Source organism: Dermochelys coriacea, chromosome 9 (assembly GCF_009764565.3).
Source record: "Dermochelys coriacea isolate rDerCor1 chromosome 9, rDerCor1.pri.v4, whole genome shotgun sequence".
NCBI lineage: Eukaryota > Metazoa > Chordata > Testudines > Dermochelyidae > Dermochelys > Dermochelys coriacea.
The window spans coordinates 25,921,344-25,944,596 of record NC_050076.1 but is presented as its reverse complement, the minus strand read 5'-3'; the positions used below and the strand labels follow the sequence as shown (position 1 = coordinate 25,944,596).

Sequence of the window (23,253 nt, the reverse complement as noted above, 5' to 3'; positions counted from 1 at the left end):
AATAGTAAGAATTCAAGTCCATTAATTTTTAAGCAAACAAAACATAACTGATTGTGTTAGATGTGTAATTAGGCACATACAGAGGTGTAATGGGGTAATGCAATTCAAGGGCTAACAAAAAAAATATAAAAGCTGTATTAAATATTAATACCAAGTTTATAGTTTACAAGTTAACAGACTTAAAACAAGCCAGGACAAGAGCCTCCTAGTTGTGTGTTTACTAAACATCTGAACTAATATGACACCATTAAATTATAATAATTCACAGACTTCACTGCATTTACTCAGCTGAAATAATTTAAACTCTATTTACTCAGTACATGATACCTTAAAGAAATAAATTACAACTCAAAACAGTACAGTTAATTTTTCTACCCATTTGTCAATAAAGAGCAAGAAGGTGGAAGGCTGGTGATTTACTTTTATGTTCATGAAATTTCCAGGCAGTGTTTTTAATGTGATTTTGCACAATTAAATTCTTCACTACATTCTTTGATTACTACACTACTGATATTGCTTTTGACATACACATTGAGTACAACAATGAATTTAAAGATATCAACTAGCAATAAATTCATTTAAATTTTATGCTACTTCCATCAAAGGACTGCAAGACACTTCACAAATCATTTATTAAGCCTTAATATCCAATTAAACTATTACTCCCACTTAACAGATGGGAAAAAACAAGGTGTGTCAATGTCAGAACTAGTAGGAGATCCTCAGACATCTAGCTCTGTGCTTTATTCACTAAACAATGCTCCCAGTCTAGGTAATAAGGGCTATGTAATATGGTTCAGTATCACTAAAAGAAGCATGAATTTTTTAGGGTGAGATTTTCAAAGCTGCTATGAAGATTTAGATGCAAACTCTTGTCAAAGGCCCCTATTCAGGAAGGCACTTATGCACTTCCTTACTATAAGCACAAGCTTAAATCTTGTTGACTTCAACAAGGCAGGTGCTTAAGTGCATTCCTGAATCAGGACCTTAAATGAAAATTATGCACCTAAAGCCTACAGGTGGTTTTGAAAATCTCAGTCTCAATGTAGTGATGTAACCCAAAATAATTTCCATCTACGTTTTGATATTTTTAGTGATTGCTGATCACAGTGCAGAATTTCCTGAAGTGTGGTGTCATGTTCTAACGTTGTATCCTTTTCCTCTGGCTGTTAAAATAGATCACACCCAATATTTTTATTGTAACACTACTGCAAGCAGAGAAGAATCTTAACTTAAATATTTTATTTGGAGTGAGTGATTTTTGTAAAGAATATAAATCCAATGGGAACATGCACAAGCCCATATAAGGCTTTTGTTCCTTTAGATATGTAGCTCCTAGTGGGAGGAAAAACAGTTTGCTAAGCAATAGGACTTGAGAACATTTATAGGATTGATTGTTAGTGGCAGTTTTTTGTTTCAGCATAATAATTCAAATCTATAATTAAAATCGAGCTTTCTGAAAACTGTTAGACAGCATGAGTCAAGTGATTTAGCTAGAAAGAAAATTAACTTATTTTAATAAGTTACGCAAAATCACAGAGAAACTCACCTCTTCCTCTAGGACAATGTGTCTGATAAGTGCAGCTATAAGGTCAAGATCAATCTTGTCATCATCCATTATTTCCAATGCATCTATTGTACTTGCTGAATACCTATAGATAAGTGTGTACATAATGACAAGTTTTTAAGAAAAAAAAAATTCACTCATTTCAAGTGTTTCTATTACAAGGCAATTGCAATTTGACAGCAAAGAAAATGCAGTATTCTTGTATGATATAATTCTCTTTTGTTTATACACTAGACTTGCATAGATCTACACCACATTTGCCCTAGATTTAGAATCTGGAATAATGTGAGAGCTTTAAGACAATGATACTTTGCTCTAAATAATTTGAGACAGTTAGGTCACACTATGACATACATCAAATTAGTACAAAGTGAGACTACATAACATTTAGCCCATGTACTTAACATATACAAAATGTTTTGAGTTCCATTGGTAAGTAAGGTGAAGTGTCAAGTTTCTGAATATAACATGTCCAAATTAAGCTAAATTAATTATTTGGTTTAACAAAGTTGCTGCAGTCAAATATTTCATGCTTCACCATTCAAACTAATTAAGTGCCTCAGGGACTTAACTCTTCAAGCCAGCAGTTATCCAATCAGTGAAGACCTTGAAATGCATTATAAATGAGTCATTAAAAATCATTGAAGTTCCAGCAAAAAGGGGAAGGAAGAGAAGTCTGAGAGGAGAAAGTGGTGAACTTTGAAAAAGACAGGGATGACAAGTGAAGCAACATGTCCCTGTGGTGGGGAACATGTTGCACAATTTTTTAAAATCATTTATCCATTGCTTGAATGCTATAGTGTAAAGCTCTGAAAAGTGGGGCAAAAAAGGTGTTTACGAGGTTCCTGAAAAGGAGATCTTCCTTCCTTATCCCTGTCATGACCCTATTGAAGGAAAAACAGGTGAGACATGACGGGGTTAAATTAACTTTTGCTCCCCAGTCACCCTATTTCCCTTCCCCCTCCTGCAGGAAACTACTCCTCAAAAGTCTGTGGGCAAGGAAGGCTTAACTGCCTGGGATATTAATGCTGCTACAATTTGTTTTTCTTACCGTAACTGACCAATGCATTTTGCTCAAACAAAATCTCCCATAGAGGGACATGTTTTTGAAAACAGGTCCACTTGCAAAACTTATAAATTGACATTTAGGCTTCCAAGTGGTCATTTATGGGTAGAATTTTTGTAATTGTGTGTTTAAGTGTAGGCAAACACTTGAGCCACACATATATAATCCAGTTTTGGAGTATGGCCTCCAAATGGACAAAATGGTTAGTACGGTAGGGAAGTGAGCAGGATGTAATTCGTGCAGTCTTGGGAGAAGGATTGGCTGGGTTGTCCATTCACAAAAAAAGGATTTCTAGGATGGATTACATCATGCCTCTTGAAATAATCAGTATAATGTCCAAGAGAGCAAAGCAGTGTAAGCAACCAAAGGGAAAGGGCTGAAAAAAAAAAAAAAAAAAAAAAAAAAAATCAAAGACTATCAGTTAAAATGGTAAGTATAACAAAGGTTTGGTTTATGTAATTTTTAATCTGTTTGTTTAGAGGGTTATGAAGGAATAGTCTGAAGAAAAGGATGTCAAAAATATTTTTAAAACATTGTGGAGTGTTTATTGTTCTGTTTTGTTGATTATGCAGACCAGACTACTAGCAATATCTACTACAAAGGGAAAGATAGAGCAAGTAGAGAAGCCATCAGGGAAATAGTTAGGGATCAGAGTATAAGCAGCCTGACAGTTTGATGAATAGAAAGAATTGTGGACTATCCATGTGCATGCCAATAGTAAATGGCTGATTGCGACTTCTTCCCCTACATCAGACTTGAGTTTGCAACTTTTAGTTTAACCAAGCATGTGACATACTATGCTAGTATGCGGACTCATGTAGGACACACTTACGCTTAGCACTGAACTGCACGACTCACAATGTTATAGCCATCTTTATGTAACTGGTAAGCATGTTATAAAAACTAATTAATCGCACGTTATAATCTTATGTTTCTCAGTTGTAGAAGTACATAGATAATTGGTAATACCTGACAGCATAGAAATGAACAAACAAGACCTACCTTCCTCGCAGCTGCCTTAGATAATCTGGCCATCGTTCTCTATAGATTTCTTCTCTCTCTTCCTTTTCTGGTCTGCTTATGTGTCCTTGCATAAAGCCCTTCTTCAACCATGGTCTGCAATCTTTATCTTTTGGAGTATATCTAAAGTACACATTTATTATGGTCATTTAATATTTTATTTTAATTTAAAAATTAAGAAAAAAATTTCTTAAAGGCTAACAAATACATTGGTGATTCAACCCACTGATAATATCGTGCAAGATTTTAGTTGTACCTTGTAATATTATGCTTTAAAGAAAAACAGCTGAAGAAGCCTTATCTACAAAGTGGGCTCCATTTCTACAAAGCATAAAAATATGCAGAAAAAGAATTTTTGAAATTTCTCTAGCTACCTGAAAATGCAAAGATAATCAAGCATTTCAACATGAATAATTAACCTAGTTTGGGAGGGGGAAAAAAAAATAAAACAAGTGACTTCAAGTTGAGATTTTTTTTTTTAAATTTGATTTTGACTACTGATAGCATCTTGCTAAAAATATGATGCCATTTGTGAAAACAAAGAAAAAAATACTGAATTTTCCATGGTCAAAAATGCTTTTTTAAAAACAGGATGTTTGCCATCAGTTCAGAAATGTCAGTTGTTATTTGAAACAAGACCGAAATACACATCAGTTTATTCATGGTGAGATGTGACTTGCAACTGTGGAAAATCCAAACTGCTAGGCTGAGTAAAAGTGAACATCATTCTACATATGTGCCTAGTAGCATCCAACAGTTATGTGGATCTTTACTTTCAGAAACAGACTGACCTTAACTTTTCAATTGTGTCTTCCAAAAGATATTCCACAACAGGGAAGGTGAATCCAGGTATATGGATCATAGGACAATTGTCTATTAAGGAAGAGTGTAACTTCTTAATTCTTAGAAAACTAATAAAATATACTTAATACTGTAACAATATTCTACATTAAAAATAGTTAGAAAAAATGTCAAAAGAGTTCCTTTCTACTTAACTGTATATCTATTAAGTTTGATTTTCAAGTACACTTAATGCTTGTGAAAAGTATCAAGTTAACACCCCCAGAAAGTCACTAAATAGACCACCACAGGCAACAGCAGTGCATACTTCCCTACGTTCTAACCAATGTGACTGAAACCCAAGGCAGATGAACCACTTGTAGACTGGTTAGAATACCATAGGAAGATTTGCACTAGCTATCACTCACTCATGCCCTCTAAGGGTGCTAAATGAGAGTTTTAAAAATTGAAGATAATGCCAACCTCTGTTTGGCAACTTATAGTGTGCATTAACTCTACTGTTCTGAACAGCATCTCATGGAGAAAAACAAAAGCAGCAATGTAGAACAATGATGGGATAAATCAAGGAATCTCTAAGATTGCACCCTACTTTGAGACCTCTTAACATTGAAATAATCATTGTTTTTAAGTCAAACCCACACTTTTCTTTTTTTAAAACTGCATTATTAAAAAGTATAAGTCCAATATATATATTAAGTATATTACAATTCAAGCATATCACCCACCAAAATATTCTGAAAATTTCTCAGCATTCAAAGTAGCACTCATCAGTATTACTTTCAGATCTGGTCGAACATTTAGAAGATCTTTAACAACAGTCATTAAGACATCTGATTGAAGATTTCTTTCATGGATTTCATCAAGAATAACATGACTAACACTGGACAACTGCCTAAAATAAAAGAATGCAAAGTTGATAACGTTTATGTTTAGCAGAAGCAAGGCATTTAAAAAAAAAAGTGCTAAAGAATGGAAACAAAACACAGAACCATTAAAAAGCTAGCTCACTAAAACATTGATAGTTGTATTCACTAGTTTCTTTTTAAATATAAATACTTACTTGTCTGATTGGAGCCACTGAAGGACGATTCCTGTTGTACAGTACAAAATGGAACCTTGTTTCCTTGGTAACCGACTGAAAAGAGATGCATTAAGAATTCTTGAATTCTCTTTTCTAATATTTTACAAAGTACTTTAAAAGCTTCAAAGCAGAATGCACTTTCTATAATGACAATCTACATCATTCAATTTATTCTCTAGGCCTGCTCATTTTGAACTAAATTAGTGCAAGACGGGATTAAGTCAGGGCTAGGCCATAGTATGCCTATGATGAGGAATGGATCATTAGCAATCTGACAGTACCAGGCGTTACAGCCATTATTTGTCAGGATTAGCTTTTCCCTACTCATCCCAAATTGTTGTTAGACTAAAGACAAGGCAAAATATTGTTTTCTGTTAAACAGCGTTTATACATGAGAATATAATTTAGCTCCATGAATAATTGTACATCCTGAATAAAAACATCTGTGCACAAAAACAACACTGGAATATCAAATTACAACTAGGGCCATATTCTCTATTTTTAGCTTTTCAGCTCAGTTTTTCATTTAAGGATTATTCCAGATACATCAGCACCTACACTAAGGCCCTAAACCTGAAAACACTGACGCAACATGCTTAACCTTACATGATTTGAATGAGACTACACGTGGTAGTCAAATTAAACATATGTATAAATGTTCAAAGGATCAGGGCCTAAAGCTGTTGACATTTTTAACTTTAACACTCCCTTCTATATGTCTGTTGTAATAAGGCTGTTTCCAGATTGGAAACTGCATGAGCTGTGATTTTCAACTTGACCATTCGAATGGTTTCCAGCGTAACCAGAATTAGTGCACAAGATATTTTTAAGTCTTTGAACCATAACATTATTTTGTTCCTTCTCTGCCTCAACCACATCTCTTATCTCACTCACCTTTTAACAGTTTAAGATGTGCATATTGATAGCCTTTTTACCCTGTGCTATTTGTAATTCTTCCACCATGTGGTGTTCATTTTGTTTATCTCTAAAGGATTAAAATCCCCTTTAAATTAACAGAATTACAGATGTAAACTTGCTCCCCCATGACAGGAAAGTAGACTATACTACAAAAATTGGCTTCTCACCAATTTAAGTAGCATCAAAGTTCAACCACTGTAGTCAAGCTTTCAAGTAAGTACTTATTTTTCCTCCCAACCATTTACAGGAAAATTGCTCAGGAATCCCCTCTGGGTGAAAGCGGTTAAGTATGTTCCGTCTATGTTTAAAATAGTATTTCAAATTTTCCTGTTTGATTTATACTGGATTTGTCAGTTTACATTGAAGTCAGCATCCAAACACCAAGAAAACTATCATTACCTCTGGAGACGAATTTGGTATCCTGTACTCTTGCCATTACCACACACTTCTGCCCTTTCAGCTGCAACTCTCTCTGCCACCTTAAAATCAAACCAAATAGCATCATGTTAAAAAAATAAATAAATAAATAAATAAAGGCTTATCTGAGCTTCAAGGTATTCTTCAGTAGGAACTATCTACCATGAAGAAGTTACATGTCAGTTTATAATAATGCTAAAACTACCTTTAATACCTGTGCTGCTTCGTCCAGAAAAGTGATAGGAAAGCACTTCTGGGCAGCTCAAAAACAGCAAGACATAAGGTGTCCAAAAAGCAAGAATCTAAGTACAGACCCTTTCACGTTTTCCTTTACCGTTAGCATTCTTGCCTAATATGGGCATAGTGAGCAGGAAACCCAACTAATAAGATCCACAAAGGTCTATAGGTAAGCTCCGGGTGAACTTCCACTACCCTTGCAGGTTACACAGACCTGCCAGAGAGTTCAGCTTCAATGATGCTTACTTCAGAAGAGCAACATCTCTTGAACTCCAATCCTGCACATACATACTTGATAGCCCATAGGTGTCAACATGACTCAATTTATGGGTGCAAGACTTCGCAGAATTGGGAATTTAAAATTGTAAACTCTTTGAGGGAATGACACATCCTATATGCTTGTACAGTGCCTAGCAAAACAAGGCCTGGTTCTGATTAGGAACTTTGGGCAGTACTGCAATACAAGTAGTAAATAATTTGTCCCACAATTTCTCTATTGTAAAAAGGAAATTAATATTCAAAGAAACAATTCAGTTTTTCAACGTTGCACTTACTGAGATAGCACTGATCCTCCTAGGTTGGGTACATACAATCCTGCAAGCAGATCCTTTCCCTCTCTCTATATAATCATCCAGAATGAACTGAGGAACTTGTGTCGTCTTTCCACAACCAGTCTCACCACTTATCACAGTCACCTGATTATTATTGATCACAGTTATCACTTCCTATTTTAAAAGGAAAAGAAAATGTAACGTTATGTTGAAAAAGTCTTTTTAAACTGTAGAAGGCCTTCTATAATTCCCTATTCTTTTGAATTCAATTTAAAAAAACAAGCCACAGTACTTTAAAGGGACATATTTAGACACACATTTTATTAACAGTTTAGGGCCAGAGACTCAAAGTATGCCACGCACTTTAAATATATGACTAAGGCCATGCACAAAATTACTTGTGTATACAGAATGAATACTATCATTTATAAAAATAGGGTTGCACAATGAACAGTCCTGCACAAACACTTTGGTTTATGAACAGAGTTTGAGACCCCTTTGAAAATATAGCTATCCCTAGATAATTGAAAATGAAGCTTAACTTCTCACTTTTCCTGTTCGTTTGGCTTTTGTATTTCATTCAGTTCAGTCACTGAAAAAGAGACTGGTATGTTTCTCGACAGTATTCAGCAGCACCTTCCATCTCACATACTTCAGCACAATGTTTCAGTGTTTGTGCTGCAATCACAGCAAGGGAATGTTTAAAACCCCACAAAAAAGGTTACTGGAATTGGAAGAGCAATGGAACTTTGTTTCTTAGATTTTGTCTTTTTTTTCAAAGAGAAAACTAAAATCAGGGGCCAAAATGGACCTGAAAGTGTCCATTTATAGTACAAGTTATACTGTCCATTAAAGGTCTAACAAACCTACAAAAAAAAAGCATATGGAGTACTTTCACCCTGATATGTAACATACAAGTTATTTAACCTAAGATGAAAATAACCCCCTTTGGCTAAAATGCTCCATAATTCACTCATTGTGCATAGGTAGCATAAAACAGCATGCAGCCATAGTTGTGTGATCTAGAGGCTAAAATGGAATAAAGACAAAATTTAATCAATGTTCAACCATAACTCTCACATACATACCATGACCAGCAATAAAAATTGCCACACCTGGCAATTTTAGATATAATACAGTAAATAAAATGTTTATTAAAATTACAAGTAAGCATGGCAATTAGTCACCTTAGTTTCAAACAGCATATAACATTTTAAAAGTTAAATCTGAAAAGTGAAGGATGGAAAAAAGCTATATAGTATTTTAAATATACTTGGTGCTCATTCCTGGTTTCCATGGAGACTGCTGCCTAGCTGTAAAACTGTATGGTTCAACATAAGCAGAGCGAGCTTCCCTACATTGCACGTCAATGTGCTTGAAATCTTTTCTGGAAAGAAATTAGTTGTAATTATGAAGCCTCACATGTTCTGATGTCTTTATAAGGTGGTAAGATTCTTTACATTTCCTCTAAAAAAATATTTCAAACCAGAGGCCTTCTGTTATAAATCTGGGTCCAGTAATCATATTTTTCGTCTGAATTACAAACCCTTATTTTTCTATATTTATAACAAAATAGCAGAGGTGCCCTGGATTTCAAAGTAAAAATAAACACATTTACCCTTCTTATCCCATATGAAGGAAGTTTCTCTCGGAATCTCTGGGGGAAAAAACAAAGTTATATTCATTTGTAAAATACACTTATGCTTTGGAGGTAAGAAATACAATCAGTTTTGTCTATGATCAACAAAAATTTAATCTGAAAAAAGATAACTTACTTCTATAACAAGTTGTACACGCTTAGTCCTAGGTCCTGTAAATACTTATGTGCATGCTTAACTCTAAGTTTGTATGCAGTCCCATTGAAGTCAGCGAGACTATTCACATACTTAGGTATGTGTGTAAGCATTTGCAAGATTGTGGCCTTAGAGCAGGAGTGGGCAAACTACAGCCTGCAAGCTGTTTTAAGCCGGCTAGCGAGCTCCCGCTGGGGAACGGGGTCTGGGGTTTGCCCCGCTCCAGCCAGGGCGCTGGGTCCGGGGCTGCACCACACGGCTCGATCGAACCCCGGCGCTCCAGCTGGGGTGCTGTGTCGGGGTCCACACCAAGTGGCTCCTGCTACAGCATGGCCCCGCTCCAGCTTCTACATGCTCCAATGGCCCCCTCCGGCTCTCCAATGGGAGCTTCAGGGGCAGCGCCTGCAGACTGGGGAGTGTGCAGAGCCACCTAGCCATGCCTCTGCTTCTGGGAGCCGCTTGAGGTAAGCGCCGCTCGGAGCCTGCATCCCTGAGCCTCTCCCCATGCCCCAGCCCCCTGCCCCAGCCCTGATTCCCCTCCCGCTCTCCAAACCTCTCATCCCCAGCCTCATCCTAGAGGCCACACCCCCAGACAGAACCTGCATCCCTTCCCGCACCCTTGGCCCAGTTCTGATCCCCCTCCCACCCCCTCAGTCCCAGCCCAGAGCACTCTCCTACACCCCAAACCCTTCATCCCTAGCCCCACCCCAGAGCTCGGACCCCCAACCAGAGCCCTCACCCCTCCTGCACCCCAACTCCGGTTTTGTGAGCATTCATGGCCCACCACACAGCTTCTATTCCCTGATGTGGCCCTCAGGCCAAAAAGTTTGCCCACCCTTGCCTTTGAGTCATATTATGACCTTCTGGATTTGGCCAGAAAGGAATAATTGAAATCAGCTGATGAGTCCATTCTCCTACATAAGATCTTGAAGGCAGATCAGCATCACCCTATGTCAAAAGCAACTAATATGTCCATATCAACATTGCTGGTTCTTTCACCAGCACCAGAGCAACCAGAATGATTTCTAGGCCAAAAACTGGTCTAAAGGTGGATTACTGGTATTTTAGATAATTCATCCATTTCATTCACTTAAAAATAATCATATCGTGCTGTCCACTGCCTTGCACTTAAATTTTAGCATTTTAGGATGAAATTCATATGAAAAATATTATACAAAATAAATTTTTATGTTCAGAAGTAGTCACAGGAGGAGTGTTAATATTTTCCAAATGTTATACTAGTGGCAATTTCCATGTATAAGTGTTTATTGAAGTGGTGGTCAGCTGATAAATTGCATAAAGGAACATTATGACAGTATCAAAAAAAGTATTTTCACTTAAGTGACACTAAACAGATTTTCATAATGACACTTTTCCATTAACAAGGGTATAAAAGGTAACTAGTTTTTGCTTATAAAAATAAACTATTATAAATAAAAACATTAGCATCAGTTGTGGCTTCTAGTTAACCATTATCTAGTACCTGCATTTCAATGTATCTAGCATCAAATTTCTTCTTTCTTAACTCTTCTCTAAATTTCTCATTCAAATCAATATCTGGCTCATTTTCTTGAAAGAGATATTCTGAATCTCGATCTAGGAACGTTTTCTCCAAAATTGGTCTCTGCTTTACAGAAGTCTTCGCCAAGGTTGGTTTCTCTAGAGGTACCTCTGGACTATATCAGAAACAAAGATTTGATTATAATGCTATTTCCACATATCAACTCAGGTATAGCTTGAAAAAGTCCACTCAGCAGAGGCAAGTACAAAAGTTTCCCTGGTGAGCATGGGGATGTTATCAATTTCTGCAAAATTTAAGATACATATATATTTAAATAGTCTTAAAATATAATTTGGTAAAGTTGTTTTTACATATACCAATAGAAATACAGTTTAACAAACTATTCCACTGCAGTGTTTGAAACCCAATCACTGCCATACAAGCCACCTGCAAGTGAAACTGACTGAACACAAATAAAGGCTTTGAGTTTTGTTATTCAAGCTAAGAGAAATGCAAAAAGGTATACGAGTATGGTGACAAGTAAATAGGATTTTTAAAGCTCTCAATTTTAATAATCTTTGGTATTAAAAATACCGTCAATTTGAGATATAGTCAATTTTTTGAAGTTATTTAAAATTCATTTCAGGTACTATGCTTGCCAGCACTCTGACAATTTTTGTGGTTCTACAATTCACTTTTTCCTACTTTAAAAACTTTTTTTATCCCCACTGCTATGCGAAAGATCCAAACGAGCTGTGGAAAACTAGATACAAATTGCTGTCAAATGCATAAAATTTATCACAGTAGCAAGTAAAAAATTCAGATAGAAGAGTGACTGCTAAATAGATGGTGTCTGTTTTATTACAATACAAATATAAGACTTTTTGTTTACAACATAGGATTGTTACGTTGTGTCCCTTTAAGCCTGTATCTAAAATAGGTTTCTCCTACTTAAGTAGCAGAGAATACTGACTAAACCAATGTAACAGTGTCCGAGTCTGCAGACAGAACTACTGCCTTAACTATTCTCACTGCCCCATCTCATAATTGGATATGACTGGAAGAACAGGACCATAACATTTTTCTTGTGGCAGAGTGAAATTAACAAGATTCTGGTGGTTAGTTTCATTACTGCTATTGAGAATCCTGTCTGTAGAAATGGAATTGTCAAGAAGTGTGCCTATTTCACTTCAGCTTGGAAAACATTAACTGAGGCTGAACCTATTCACAAGGAGAACTCAAAAAATGGAGGCCAGGGAAGAACAGAGTAAGATAGTACTCTGGCATTTGGGATGCAGAGACAGTTTCAGAACCACAACCATTCCCCAACAGTCTTTGGAGTGGGAAAGAGAGCACTCTTTCCTTCCAACAGCAAGGGGAGCCTCAACAATTTATCACATACCTACTAGCCAGAGTCTGATACTCAAGATTAACTTTGATGTTTTAAGAGTATGCCAGGCCAAAAGGTATTTAGAAACCTAACTCTCATTGATTTCAAAGGTAGTTTTGGCACCAAAATACTCTTAAAAATCTGGCTTTAGGGACTTAATAATGCACTCTTAAAATATCCAAGCTGCAGTGTAAAGAGAGTCAGGAATTCTTATTACATCTAAACTGAGTAGGAATAAATACCACAGTGGCAAAGAAGAGTCTTCTCTACTACAGCTTCTACAGTTGTTGCCACTAATGGTGAATTACAGCTATAAAATTTGCTAGCATAAGACCAGAGAGAAACTAACAAAAAATGTTCACAAGCATCCTTGGAAGTCCAGCATCCTGCCTCCTCCCTCCCAGCAGCTGGGTATGAAAAGAGGTAAAAATTTGTGGAACTCACTGGGTGAAGATACCGCCTCTTCCTCCACCTTCTACTCCCAATATTTCCTATTAGTATGGCCCTTTGTTATTTTTTTGCCCTAATTTTCCCACATTTTACAAAAACTATTATTCATTTTTTACTGATTTTCACCCAAATTCACAAGTACATGAAAATACCAGTTACATTAAGAAAACCCAATCCATTACATTAGGTAGATGTGTTATATTAAATTAGTCCACATGTAAATGCAAGGCTAAGTAAGGCCGTGTGGTGGAAGATACACATAGGTATGCATGTGTGTACATCCTGTTGATGTTCAGTTCATTAAATAAACCACAGCATTACACTGCTTTTACTTTCAATATTCTTATCTTTTCCACTATTTGTTGCTTCTTCCGGTCCCCCCCAACCCCGATATTTATCCAGAAAACTGTGAAGTTAATTTTTTGCACCAATTTTCAACCATTTATTTTTTGTAACAAACACTTAAAAATGCCCAGGTAAACAAAATAAAAATGAAAAATTAAGGTTCTCGCCTATTGGCTTATTTATGGTTAGTACGTTTAGTCTTCTGTTGTGGGTAAAAATTTCAAACCCAGAACTCAAGCGTAACCTAGAAAACTGTTTGAAAACAATGGTCATACTAATTATTTCCTCCATGTGTTACTACATAAAAAAAAAATCAAAAAAAAAAATCAGCATTTATAAAATTTTATTTATTTAATCTAACCCACAAGATGACACCACCTTTAATTTTAGCAATTACTACAGAAATCTTTTGCCACCATTTTCTAAAAGGAAACCCATAGCATAAGTGATTGATTTTTTTTACCCTTCTTCCTCACCGGACCACCATGACACAGATTCTTGTTCTTTTTCATTTCTAGTCTGGACAGTATTCAGCAACTGAACAATCTGTTCTTCCCTGCGTTCATCCATACGCACCACAGCTCTCTAATTTGAGGAAAGAAAAACAGCTTTTCCACTGGTGTTTAAGAGCATATAGTCATGTTCAAAATTTATTTGCAGGCTTGGTTTAACTACAAAAATGTTTTTCATTTTCCTGCAATTGTAACAGTAGTACAATTTATGGGACTACAAAATTAAACTTGTTTGTCGACAATGTAGAGATGAGTGGGTCTTTTCCATCATGCCACACAAGACATTTTAGCAGCCACACAGATTTTTACTTATCTATATACTTGCAGTCAGAGTCATGCACAAATTATTATTTGTAAGGAGGATTTTTTAAGTGGTATTCTTTGCATTACAGATGTAAGGAGAACTCAAGTTTAAGAAACTGAGCCATCACAAAAAGAAAAGGAGTACCCGTGGCACCTTAGAGACTAACAAATTTATTAGAGCATAAGCTTTCGTGAGCTACAGCTCACTTCATCGGATGCATTTGGTGGAAAAACTTTGGTGGTACTCCTTTTCTTTTTGCGAATACAGACTAACACGGCTGCTACTCTGAAATGAGCCATCACATTTTCACTTCTAGAATGCTAATCTTTTTATTCACCTCTACATACTAAAACCCCCTACTTACAGTGATTCCTGTTAATAGCCACCAAGGATGCTTTTTTCTGACCACTTTAACAGGTTAAGACAAGCTTTGACGTATTTAGGACTTTTCGATGTTTAACTATTAATTACAAAACCAAAATAATAAATTTTTCATTGCTTTTTAAAAAGAATCTCTCTCTCTTCCTCTACATTCCATGCCTCCTATCTTCTCTGCACCTGTGGAGGTATACAGATACTACAGATTTCAGAGTAGCAGCCGTGTTAGTCTGTATTCGCAAAAAGAAAAGGAGTACCCGTGGCACCTTAGAGACTAACAAATTTATTAGAGCATAAGCTTTCGTGAGCTACAGCTCACTTCATCGGATGCATTTGGTGGAAAAAGCAGAGGAGAGATTTATATACACACACAGAGAACATGAAACAATGGGTTTATCATACACACTGTAAGGAGAGTGATCACTTAAGATAAGCCATCACCAGCAGCGGGGGGGGGGGGGGGGGGGGGGAAGGGGGAAAGGAGGAAAACCTTTCATGGTGACAAGCAAGGTAGGCTATTTCCAGCAGTTAACAAGAATATCTGAGGAACAGTGGGGGGTGGGGTGGGAGGGAGAAATACCATGGAGAAATAGTTTTACTTTGTGTAATGACTCATCCATTCCCAGTCTCTATTCAAGCCTAAATTAATTGTATCCAGTTTGCAAATTAATTCCAATTCAGCAGTCTCTCGTTGGAGTCTGTTTTTGAAGCTTTTTTTTCTTTTTGCAGATACTACAGAGAAATGCTAATTAGAAATACCTGTACTGTTGCATATGATAATTCCCATAGCAGAAAAAACACAACGCTTGAGAATCCTCACTTTTCCCACTACAGCTCTTTATGGTGCTGCTAGAGAAGCAAAAAGTGATCCCCCTTTTCTGCAGAGGAGTTTTAAAAACAGGGATGAGGAATAGCACAAACATGAATAGCTTCTCCCAGGCTACCTGATTTTAACCATTTAGCTTTTCAGACACAGGGGTACTTCCTTTACTGTTTTCTGGAGCTTGCTTGCTCTGGTAAGGATAGCCGAAAGAGGGATAAGACACAGCCTGAAGCCTAGGCAACTCTCTGACACCACATTCTACAGGGCATTACCCTCTGATCCTACTGAGGGGTACCAAAAGAAACTGCACCATCTGCTCAAGAAACTCCCTGAAGAAGCACAGGAACAAGTCTACACAGATACACCCCTAGAGCACTGAACAGGGGTATTCTATCTGCCACCCAAGATCCATAAACCTGGGAATCCTGGACTCCTCATCATCTCAGGCACTGGCATCCTATGTGGACTCTCTCCTCAAGCCCTATGGTACAGCACTCCCAGCTATCTTCGAGACACCACTGACTTCCTGAGGAAATTACAATCCATTGGTGATCTTCCAGAAACACCTGGATAAGTGAAATGTAGACTTTTACATCCATAGTCTACACTATGGATGTAGAAGCTCTCTACACCAACATTCCACACAGAGATGGAATACAAGCCATCAGGAGCAGCATCCCCGATAATGTCACAGCAGACCTGGTGGGTGAGCTTTGTGACTTTGTCCTCACCCACAACTATTTCAGATTTGGGGACGATTTATACCTTCAAGTCACTGCTATGGGTACTCTTATGGCCCCACAGTATACCAACATTTTTATGGCCGACTTAGAACAACGCTTCCTTAGCTCTTGTCCCCTAGCGCTCCTACTCTATTTGCACTACATTGATGACATCTTCATCATCTGGACCCATGGGAAGGAGGCCCTTGAGGAATTCCACCAGGACCTCAACAATTTCCATCCCACCATCAAGCTCAGACTGGACCAGTCCACACAAGAGATGCACTTCCTGGACACTACTGTGCAAATAAGCGATGGTCACATAACCACCACCCTATACTGGAAACCTACTGACCGCTATACTTGCCTATATGCCTCCAGCTTTCATCCAGAGCACATCACATGATCCATTGTCTACAGCCAAGCCCTAAGAGACAGCCACATTTGCTCCAATCCCTCACACAAACACCTACAGGATATCTATCAAGCGTTCTTAAAACTACAATACCCACCTGGAGAAGTGAAGAAACTGACTGACAGAGCCAGAAGGATACCCAGAAGTCACCTACTCCAGGACAGGCCCAACAAAGAAAGTAACAGAACGCCATTAACCATCACCTTCAGTCCCCAACTAAACCTCTCCAGCGCATTATCAAGGATCTACAATTTATCCTGAAGGACGATCTCTCACTCTCACAGACCTTGGGAGACAGGCCAGGCCCTCAACCTGAAGCAAACAGACAGCAACTACACATCAGACAGCCCCTTAACCTGAAGCAAACTCACCAGCAACTACACATCACACAACAGAAACACTAACCCAGGAACCTATCCCTGCAACAAACTCCGTTGCCAACTCTGTCCGTATCTATCCAAGGGACACCATCATAGGACCTAACCACATCAGCCACACCATCAGGGGCTCGTTCACCTGCACATCTACTAATGTGATATATGCCATCATGTACCAGCAATGCCCCTCTGCCATATACATTGACCAAACTGGACAGCCTCTACGCAAAAGAATAAAAGGACACAAATCAGACATCAAGAACTGTAACATTCAAAAACCAGCAGGAGAGCACTTCAATCTCCCCAGATACTCAATAACAGACTTAAAAGCGGCCATTCTTCAGCAAAAGAACTTCAAAAACAGACTTCAGTGAGAAACTGCAGAACTGGAATTAATTTGCAAACTTGACACCATCAAGAGGTGTCTTTTGAATAAAGACTGGGAGCGGCTAGGTCACTACAAAAAAATAATCTTCCCTCTGTTGATACTCACACCTTCTTGTCAACTGTTGGGAATGGGCCACATATATCCTAATTCAATTGGCCTCGTTAGCACTGACTCCCCACTTGGTAAGGCAACTCCCATCTTTTCATGTGCTATATATTTATACCTGTCTACTGAATTTTGAACTCTATGTACCTGATGAAGGTTATAGCTCACGAAAGCTTATATCCAAATAAATTTGTTAGTCTCTAAGGTGCCACAAGGACTCCTTGTTGTTTTTGCTGATACAGACTAAGGCCTTGGCTACACTTGCGAGTTACAGAGCAATAAAGGAGCCCCGAGCGCACTAGCTCACTACCCATCCACACTGGCAAGGCATGTAGAGCGCTCTGACTCTGCGGCTACAGCGCTGCTGGTACTCCACCTTGACGAGTGGAATAACTTTTGCTGCGCCCCGCTGGAGCGCTGCAGCACCAACGTGGACGTCCTGGTCCTATAGTGCGCTCTGATCAGCCTCCAGAAGTGTCCCACAATGCCTGCGCTAGCCACTCTGGTCATCACTTTGAACTGTACTGCCCTGCCCTCAGGTGACCAACCATCAGACCCGCCCTTTAAATTCTCTGGGAATTCTTGTTTGCTCAGCCAGGCGTGGAGTGCTCTCAGCGAACCTTTCCAGGTGACCATGCCTTCACATGCCAGGCGAGCCCCAGTATGGAGCAATGGCGAGTTGCTAGATCTCATCAGTGTTTCGGGGGAAGAAGCTGTCCAGTCCCAGCTGCACTCCAACTGTAGGAATTACGATACCTTCGGGCAGATATCAAGGGACATGATGGAAAGGGGCAATGACCGGGATGCACTGCAGTGCAGGATTAAAGTGAAGGAGCTGCGGAATGCCTACTGCAAAGCCCGCGAGGCAAACCACCGCCCTAGTGCTGCCCCGTGACCTGCCGTTTCTACAAAGAGAAAGATGCAATACTTGGGGGTGACCCCACCTCCACTCCGGGGACCACTCTGGACACTTCAGAGCCCAGTGCAACAAGGCAGGAGGAGGAGCAAAGTGGGAGTGAGGGTGCTGAGGCAGAGGAAGACACCCCAGAATCCCTAGATGCAGGCAGCCAGGAGCTGTTCTCAAGCCAGGAGGACGGTAGCCAGTCGCAGCGGCCAGTGCTTGGGAAAGGACAAACACCAGAGGAGGTTCCCGATAAGTGGCTTTTATTTTGGGAAGGAAGTTATTTGTGTGGGCTCTTGGGGCAAGGAGGGTTTGGGCTGCATGCATGCCTAGATGCGGAATAGGGCGACAATGTGCTCTCTCACATAGTAGTAATCGACCTCAGTGATCTCTTCAAAAGCTTCATCCAGAAATTGGGCAATGCGCTTGTGCAGCTTTCTCGAGAGAGCCACTGTGGTCCTTGTCCCAGTCAGGCTAACTTGTCCGTGCCATTGGTCAGTGAGGGGCGGGGGGACCTTTGCTGCACACAGGCAAGCTGCATATGAGCCAGGGCGGAAGCCGCATTGCAGCAGAAGACCCTCCCTTGCTTCCCAGGTCACCCTCAGCAGAGAGATATCTTCCAGGACGAACTCCTGTGGAAAATGTGGGAACAGTGTTCAGTAAAGGGGCCCCCTGCCGCAGTTGGCTTTCCCCAAGGCACAGAAACCCAGAGGACAGTACAGCTGTGAAACAATCAGTCATGCTTGACTGTGTGCTTACTCACCATTTTGGGGCTCCCGTTGGTTATGTGCGCTCGCTTTTAGACAGGCAAATTATGCTACTGTGTAGACTGTGCTTGCCCTTAAGTACGGGTGCATCATTGCTCTGTCTGGTATGAACAATGCTGCCTCTGTTAAGTTTTGCATTTTAACTTTATGCAACCTTGAGATTTCAGCCATCTGTGTTATCACCAGCCAAAAGACTCCAAAGAATCAAAAAGAGGCCACGTAGAAGCAAGGAAGACACGTTGCATGAAGTAATGCAACATTCAAGTAATGAAAATCAAGAAGTGCAGGAGAGTGAAAGGAGGGTCCACCAGCAAAATGTGGATCGCTGGCACCAAAGCACAGAGTGGGCTACTAAGCATCATGGAGCACCAAGCGGATTCGATACAGGCACTCGTAGCAATGCAGGCAGAGCACTACCGCCCCTGCCCCCCCCCCAGCCCTTGTCCCAAAATTCTTTCCCTTGTGCCTCTATGTCACCTCCAACCCACTTTCCCCAACATTCGGGTTCTTACCACCCCCACCCCCACCTGCCTCCAACACCTGTAGCTTCACCACCCAGCCCTGAAAACTATGACCCTTACCCACTGCGCTCAACCCCCATCACCATGCAGTATAGCCATCCTGAATTGCAGCACTCATTGCACAGTATTCCAGACAGGACATACGCAAGTCGGTGATTGTACCGTTCCCCACCCCCTTGCCCTTTTTGTTTCCCAAGCAGTTGGGTCTCTTTTCAATAAAATAATTTTCTTTTCAATAAATGGCTTTATTATTGCATAAAGTAAAAGATACCTTAGCCCAGGAAAGAAAAAGATACTGCAAGTCAGTGTAGCAAACACAGTTTCCTACTAACATTGGAACCTCTGCATTTCACTCCTGTGCAGGACACCAGACATTAGTGGTGGCTTTCAGCCTCAAATTGCTCCCTCAAGGCATCCCTAATCCTTGCAGCCCCACACTGGGCCCCTCTATAGCCATGCTCTCTGGCTGTTCAAATTCAGCCTCCAGACGTTGAACCTCCAAGTTCCATGCCTGAGTGAATCTTTTACCCTTCCCTTCACAAACGTTATGGAGGGTACAGCATGTGGATATAACCGCAGGGATGCTGTCATCGGCCAGGCCCAGCTTCCCATACAGAGAGCGCCAACGGCCCTTTAAATGGCCAAAAGCACGCTCCACAGTCATTCTGCACCGGCTCAGCCTCTTGTTGAACCACTCTTTGCTGCTGTCAAGGCTCCTTGTGTAGGGTTTCATGAGCCACGACATTAAAGGGTAAGCGGGGTTTCCAAGGATCACAATGGGCATTTTGACTTCCCCTACAGCGATCTTCTGGTCTGGGAAAAAAGTCCTGGCTTGCAGTTTCCTGAACAGGCCAGTGTTCCGAAAGATGCGTGTGTCATGCACCTTTCCAGGCCAGCCTGTGTTAATATCAAAGAAATGCTCACGGTGATCCACAAGTGCCTGGAGAACCATCAAGAAATACCATCGAGGCTAGGTGGGCTGGTGCCAGAATTTGGAATATGCGTCCCATCTATCGCCCCTCCACAGTTACAAAACCAATTTGTGCAAGCCAGCCATAATGTCATGCACATTACCCAGAGTCACGGTTCTTCTGAGCAGGATGCGATTAATGGCCCTGCAAACTTGCATCAACACGATTCCAATGGTTGACTTCCCCGCTCCAAACTGAATAGGGACCGATTGGTAGCTGTCTGGAGTTGCCAGCTTCTCCACTATCAGGGCATCTCTCAATCTTGTGTCCTTGTGCCACAGGGTGGGGGTGAGCTCCTCACACAGTCCCATGAAAGTGGCTTTTCTCATCCAAAAGATCTGCAGCCACTGCTCGTCATCCCAAACTTGCATGATGATGTGATCCCACCACTCAGTGCTTGTTTCCCGAGCCCAAAAACGGAGTTTCAAGGTGGTGAGCATGTCTGTGAATGCCACAAGCAAACTCGTATCATATGCGCTACTCGAGTTGATATCATTGTCTGAGCCCCCACTGTCACTTTGGATCAAAAGGAATAACTCGACTGCCAAAGTGATGTGCTGGTGAGACTTGTCAGCATAGTCCTCAGCAGTTTGGGCTCCGTTCCCGCAGACCGAAAGAGAAGACAGACTGCGCAGTACAAAAAACGTTGAAAGATGGTGCCAAATGTGGACAGAAGCACAAGGATTGCTGGGATGCGAACCAATGCATCACGGGGTGTTGGGAGAGAATCATAGAATCATAGAATATCAGGGTTGGAAGGGACCTCAGGAGATCATCTAGTCCAACCCCCTGCTCAAAGCAGGACCAAGCCCCAATTTTTGCCCCAAATCCCTAAATGGCCCCCTCAAGGATTGAACTCACAACCCTGGGTTTAGCAAGCCAATGCTCAAACCACTGAGCTATCCCTGTTAGAGGACCTAGAATGCCCTGAACTCCCTGCCCCCTTCCCACAAGCCTCAGCACCAGAATGGGAAGAGGTGCTCTGTGGGATACCTGCCCATTATGCGCTGCTCCCAATGCCGCAAATGTGGCCACGCCAGTGCGCTTGCAGCCGTCAGTGTTGACAGACTGCAGCGCTTTCCCTACCGTGCTCTACGAACACGGGTTTAACTCACAGCACTCTACATCTGCAAACGTAGCCATCCCCTAACACATCTACCTCTCTGAAACCTGTCAATACAGCAGGTCATCTTTAAGCTGGGTTGTGTTCTCTACAGATTACTGTAGTAGGGCGGGTTGGGTGGGGTTCTTTTGTGTGTCTATTTGTTGTTGTTTTTTGAGCAAAACCTTAAAAACCAACATCCCGTCTACTCTGCGTGCCCAAACGTTTCATGCCACTTGTCTTCAGAGCAAAGTTTTGTTTCTCACAATCTTGGCTAGAATTCCCATGCCTGACCCCGGCCCAAGCGGCACAGCCTACTAGCTGTCTACTGTCCTGCACCCTAGGTAACTTTCTTTATGCATGTAGTCTGGTACCGGGGCGGATTTGACTGCAGCATTTATGCGGCTCCATGGCTGAGACCATCATGCGCCCCTCCCGGCGGGAGGCACAAATAAGTTGGGGGCGTGCACGTGCATGGAGAGAGCGACAGACCGCACAAAAGTAGCCGACAATGGGCCCAGGGTCCAGCGCAGCAGAACCCGGGCTGCACCCACTCGCTGCCAGGGCTGCACCCACTCGCTGCCAGGGCTGCACCCACTCGCTGCCAGGGAAACGTCCCAGGGCCGGGGGACCATGCCAAGGGCTGGCGGCCCGACCAGCGGGGAAGGGCGAGGGGCAGAGGGAGAAGAGACGGAGCTGGCGGGGGGGGGGGGGCAGCGGGGGCTGAGCCCCGGGCCCAGGAGGCGGAAAGGAGTCAGCGGCGGACAAGAGGCGCCCGATACGCGCCGCGGCCGTTACCTGCTGCCTGTCGGGCTCTTTGCTTTTCTGGCCCTGCTTCCGCGCGTACCACAGCCCGATATCGCGGCCCTTGAGGTGACTGGGATGCCGGCCCCGGCCCCCGCGGCCTTCGGGTCCCCCCGCGGAGGAGGAGGAGGAGGAGGAGGAGGAGGAAGGCCGGGGCCCCCCCCCTCCTCCGCGGCTCCAGTCCCTGCGGTGCTCGAAGCTCATCCTCCTCCGCTCAGGTCGCCGCGAGGGGTAGGACACAGGGCGCGGAGCACCCTCAAGAAGCCGGCAGCAGCGCCCGGCGGAACCGGAAGTCGGCCGTCTCTTTCCCTTTCCTCACTTCCGCTCCACCTCCCAACGCCTCCGAGGGCGCAGGCGTGTCGCTGTGACAGACATCATCACGTTCCCCGGCGCGCGGCTTGTCCAAACCTAGCGGGGAGCGCTGTGTGGCGTGCGGGGGGAGGGGAACAGACTCCCGAACTGTGCCAGCGCCTCGCAGGGGTTAGAGTGCCAGCCTGGTACCCTCGTGGGCCGGGGTTCTAATCCCGGCCGCGCCCATGCGGGTGAGGGCTTTGCTCAGTCACACTTTCCCTCCCTTCTCCGCGGTCCGTGAAGCGTCCCGGCTGTGTTTCACTAGGAGCTCACAGGCCCGTTTTCTAGGCTGGGTTGGGGCCTGTCTATGCAGTAAAGCGGGAGGAGTCAGCCCGTGACTCAGAACGTTTCTCCCTTTGAGAAGGAAAGCCTAGAATCCACCGCTACCCACCCTGTTAACTCTGAAACCTACAGACAACATCAGTGTCCAACCTTACCAGCCAGAAATGTGGGAACCGTGTACAATGCAGGGGCTATTGCACTCCTTTTGCTAGTCATGTCATGCTTAAATAAAAGTGTGATGTAAAAACATCTATAGATGTAACCCATACACCTCCTGGATGTGGTGTTCTGTCCCCTCTAAATGGTACCAAGACTACTTAGAGATGAATGAGACTGCTACATTCCTGGCTAACAGCCAGGTGGCTTTTGGCTCATGCATTAAGCTTCATGGGT

General features: G+C 41.8%; 1 protein-coding gene and 1 long non-coding RNA gene across 4 annotated transcripts in view; one reads left to right on the top strand and one right to left on the bottom strand.

The window, feature by feature from the left end:
* Positions 1-22,835, bottom strand: part of DHX36 (DEAH-box helicase 36) — a 41,471-nt gene extending 18,636 nt beyond the window's left edge. Inside the window, exons 1-11 of one of the 3 annotated variants that reach the window (XM_038416678.2) lie at positions 22,222-22,835; positions 13,601-13,722; positions 10,935-11,127; positions 9,277-9,315; positions 7,662-7,832; positions 6,853-6,932; positions 5,515-5,589; positions 5,180-5,346; positions 4,445-4,526; positions 3,636-3,776; positions 1,550-1,652 (exon numbers count right to left, since the gene is read on the bottom strand). In XM_038416678.2, coding sequence (XP_038272606.1) covers positions 1,550-1,652; positions 3,636-3,776; positions 4,445-4,526; positions 5,180-5,346; positions 5,515-5,589; positions 6,853-6,932; positions 7,662-7,832; positions 9,277-9,315; positions 10,935-11,127; positions 13,601-13,722; positions 22,222-22,431 — 1,383 coding nt within the window. In that variant the 5' untranslated portion in view covers positions 22,432-22,835. Of the gene's footprint in view, positions 1-1,549; positions 1,653-3,635; positions 3,777-4,444; positions 4,527-5,179; positions 5,347-5,514; positions 5,590-6,852; positions 6,933-7,661; positions 7,833-9,276; positions 9,316-10,934; positions 11,128-13,600; positions 13,723-22,221 lie in introns of those variants that run through there. The other 2 variants (XM_043491943.1, XM_043491942.1) reach the window with 2 other exon arrangements.
* LOC122455685 lies at positions 946-18,528 on the top strand. The gene is made up of 3 exons (XR_006274083.1): positions 946-958; positions 10,660-10,664; positions 18,154-18,528. It is a non-coding gene; the product is annotated as an uncharacterized LOC122455685 (long non-coding RNA).
* Positions 22,836-23,253: the final 418 nt, after the last annotated feature.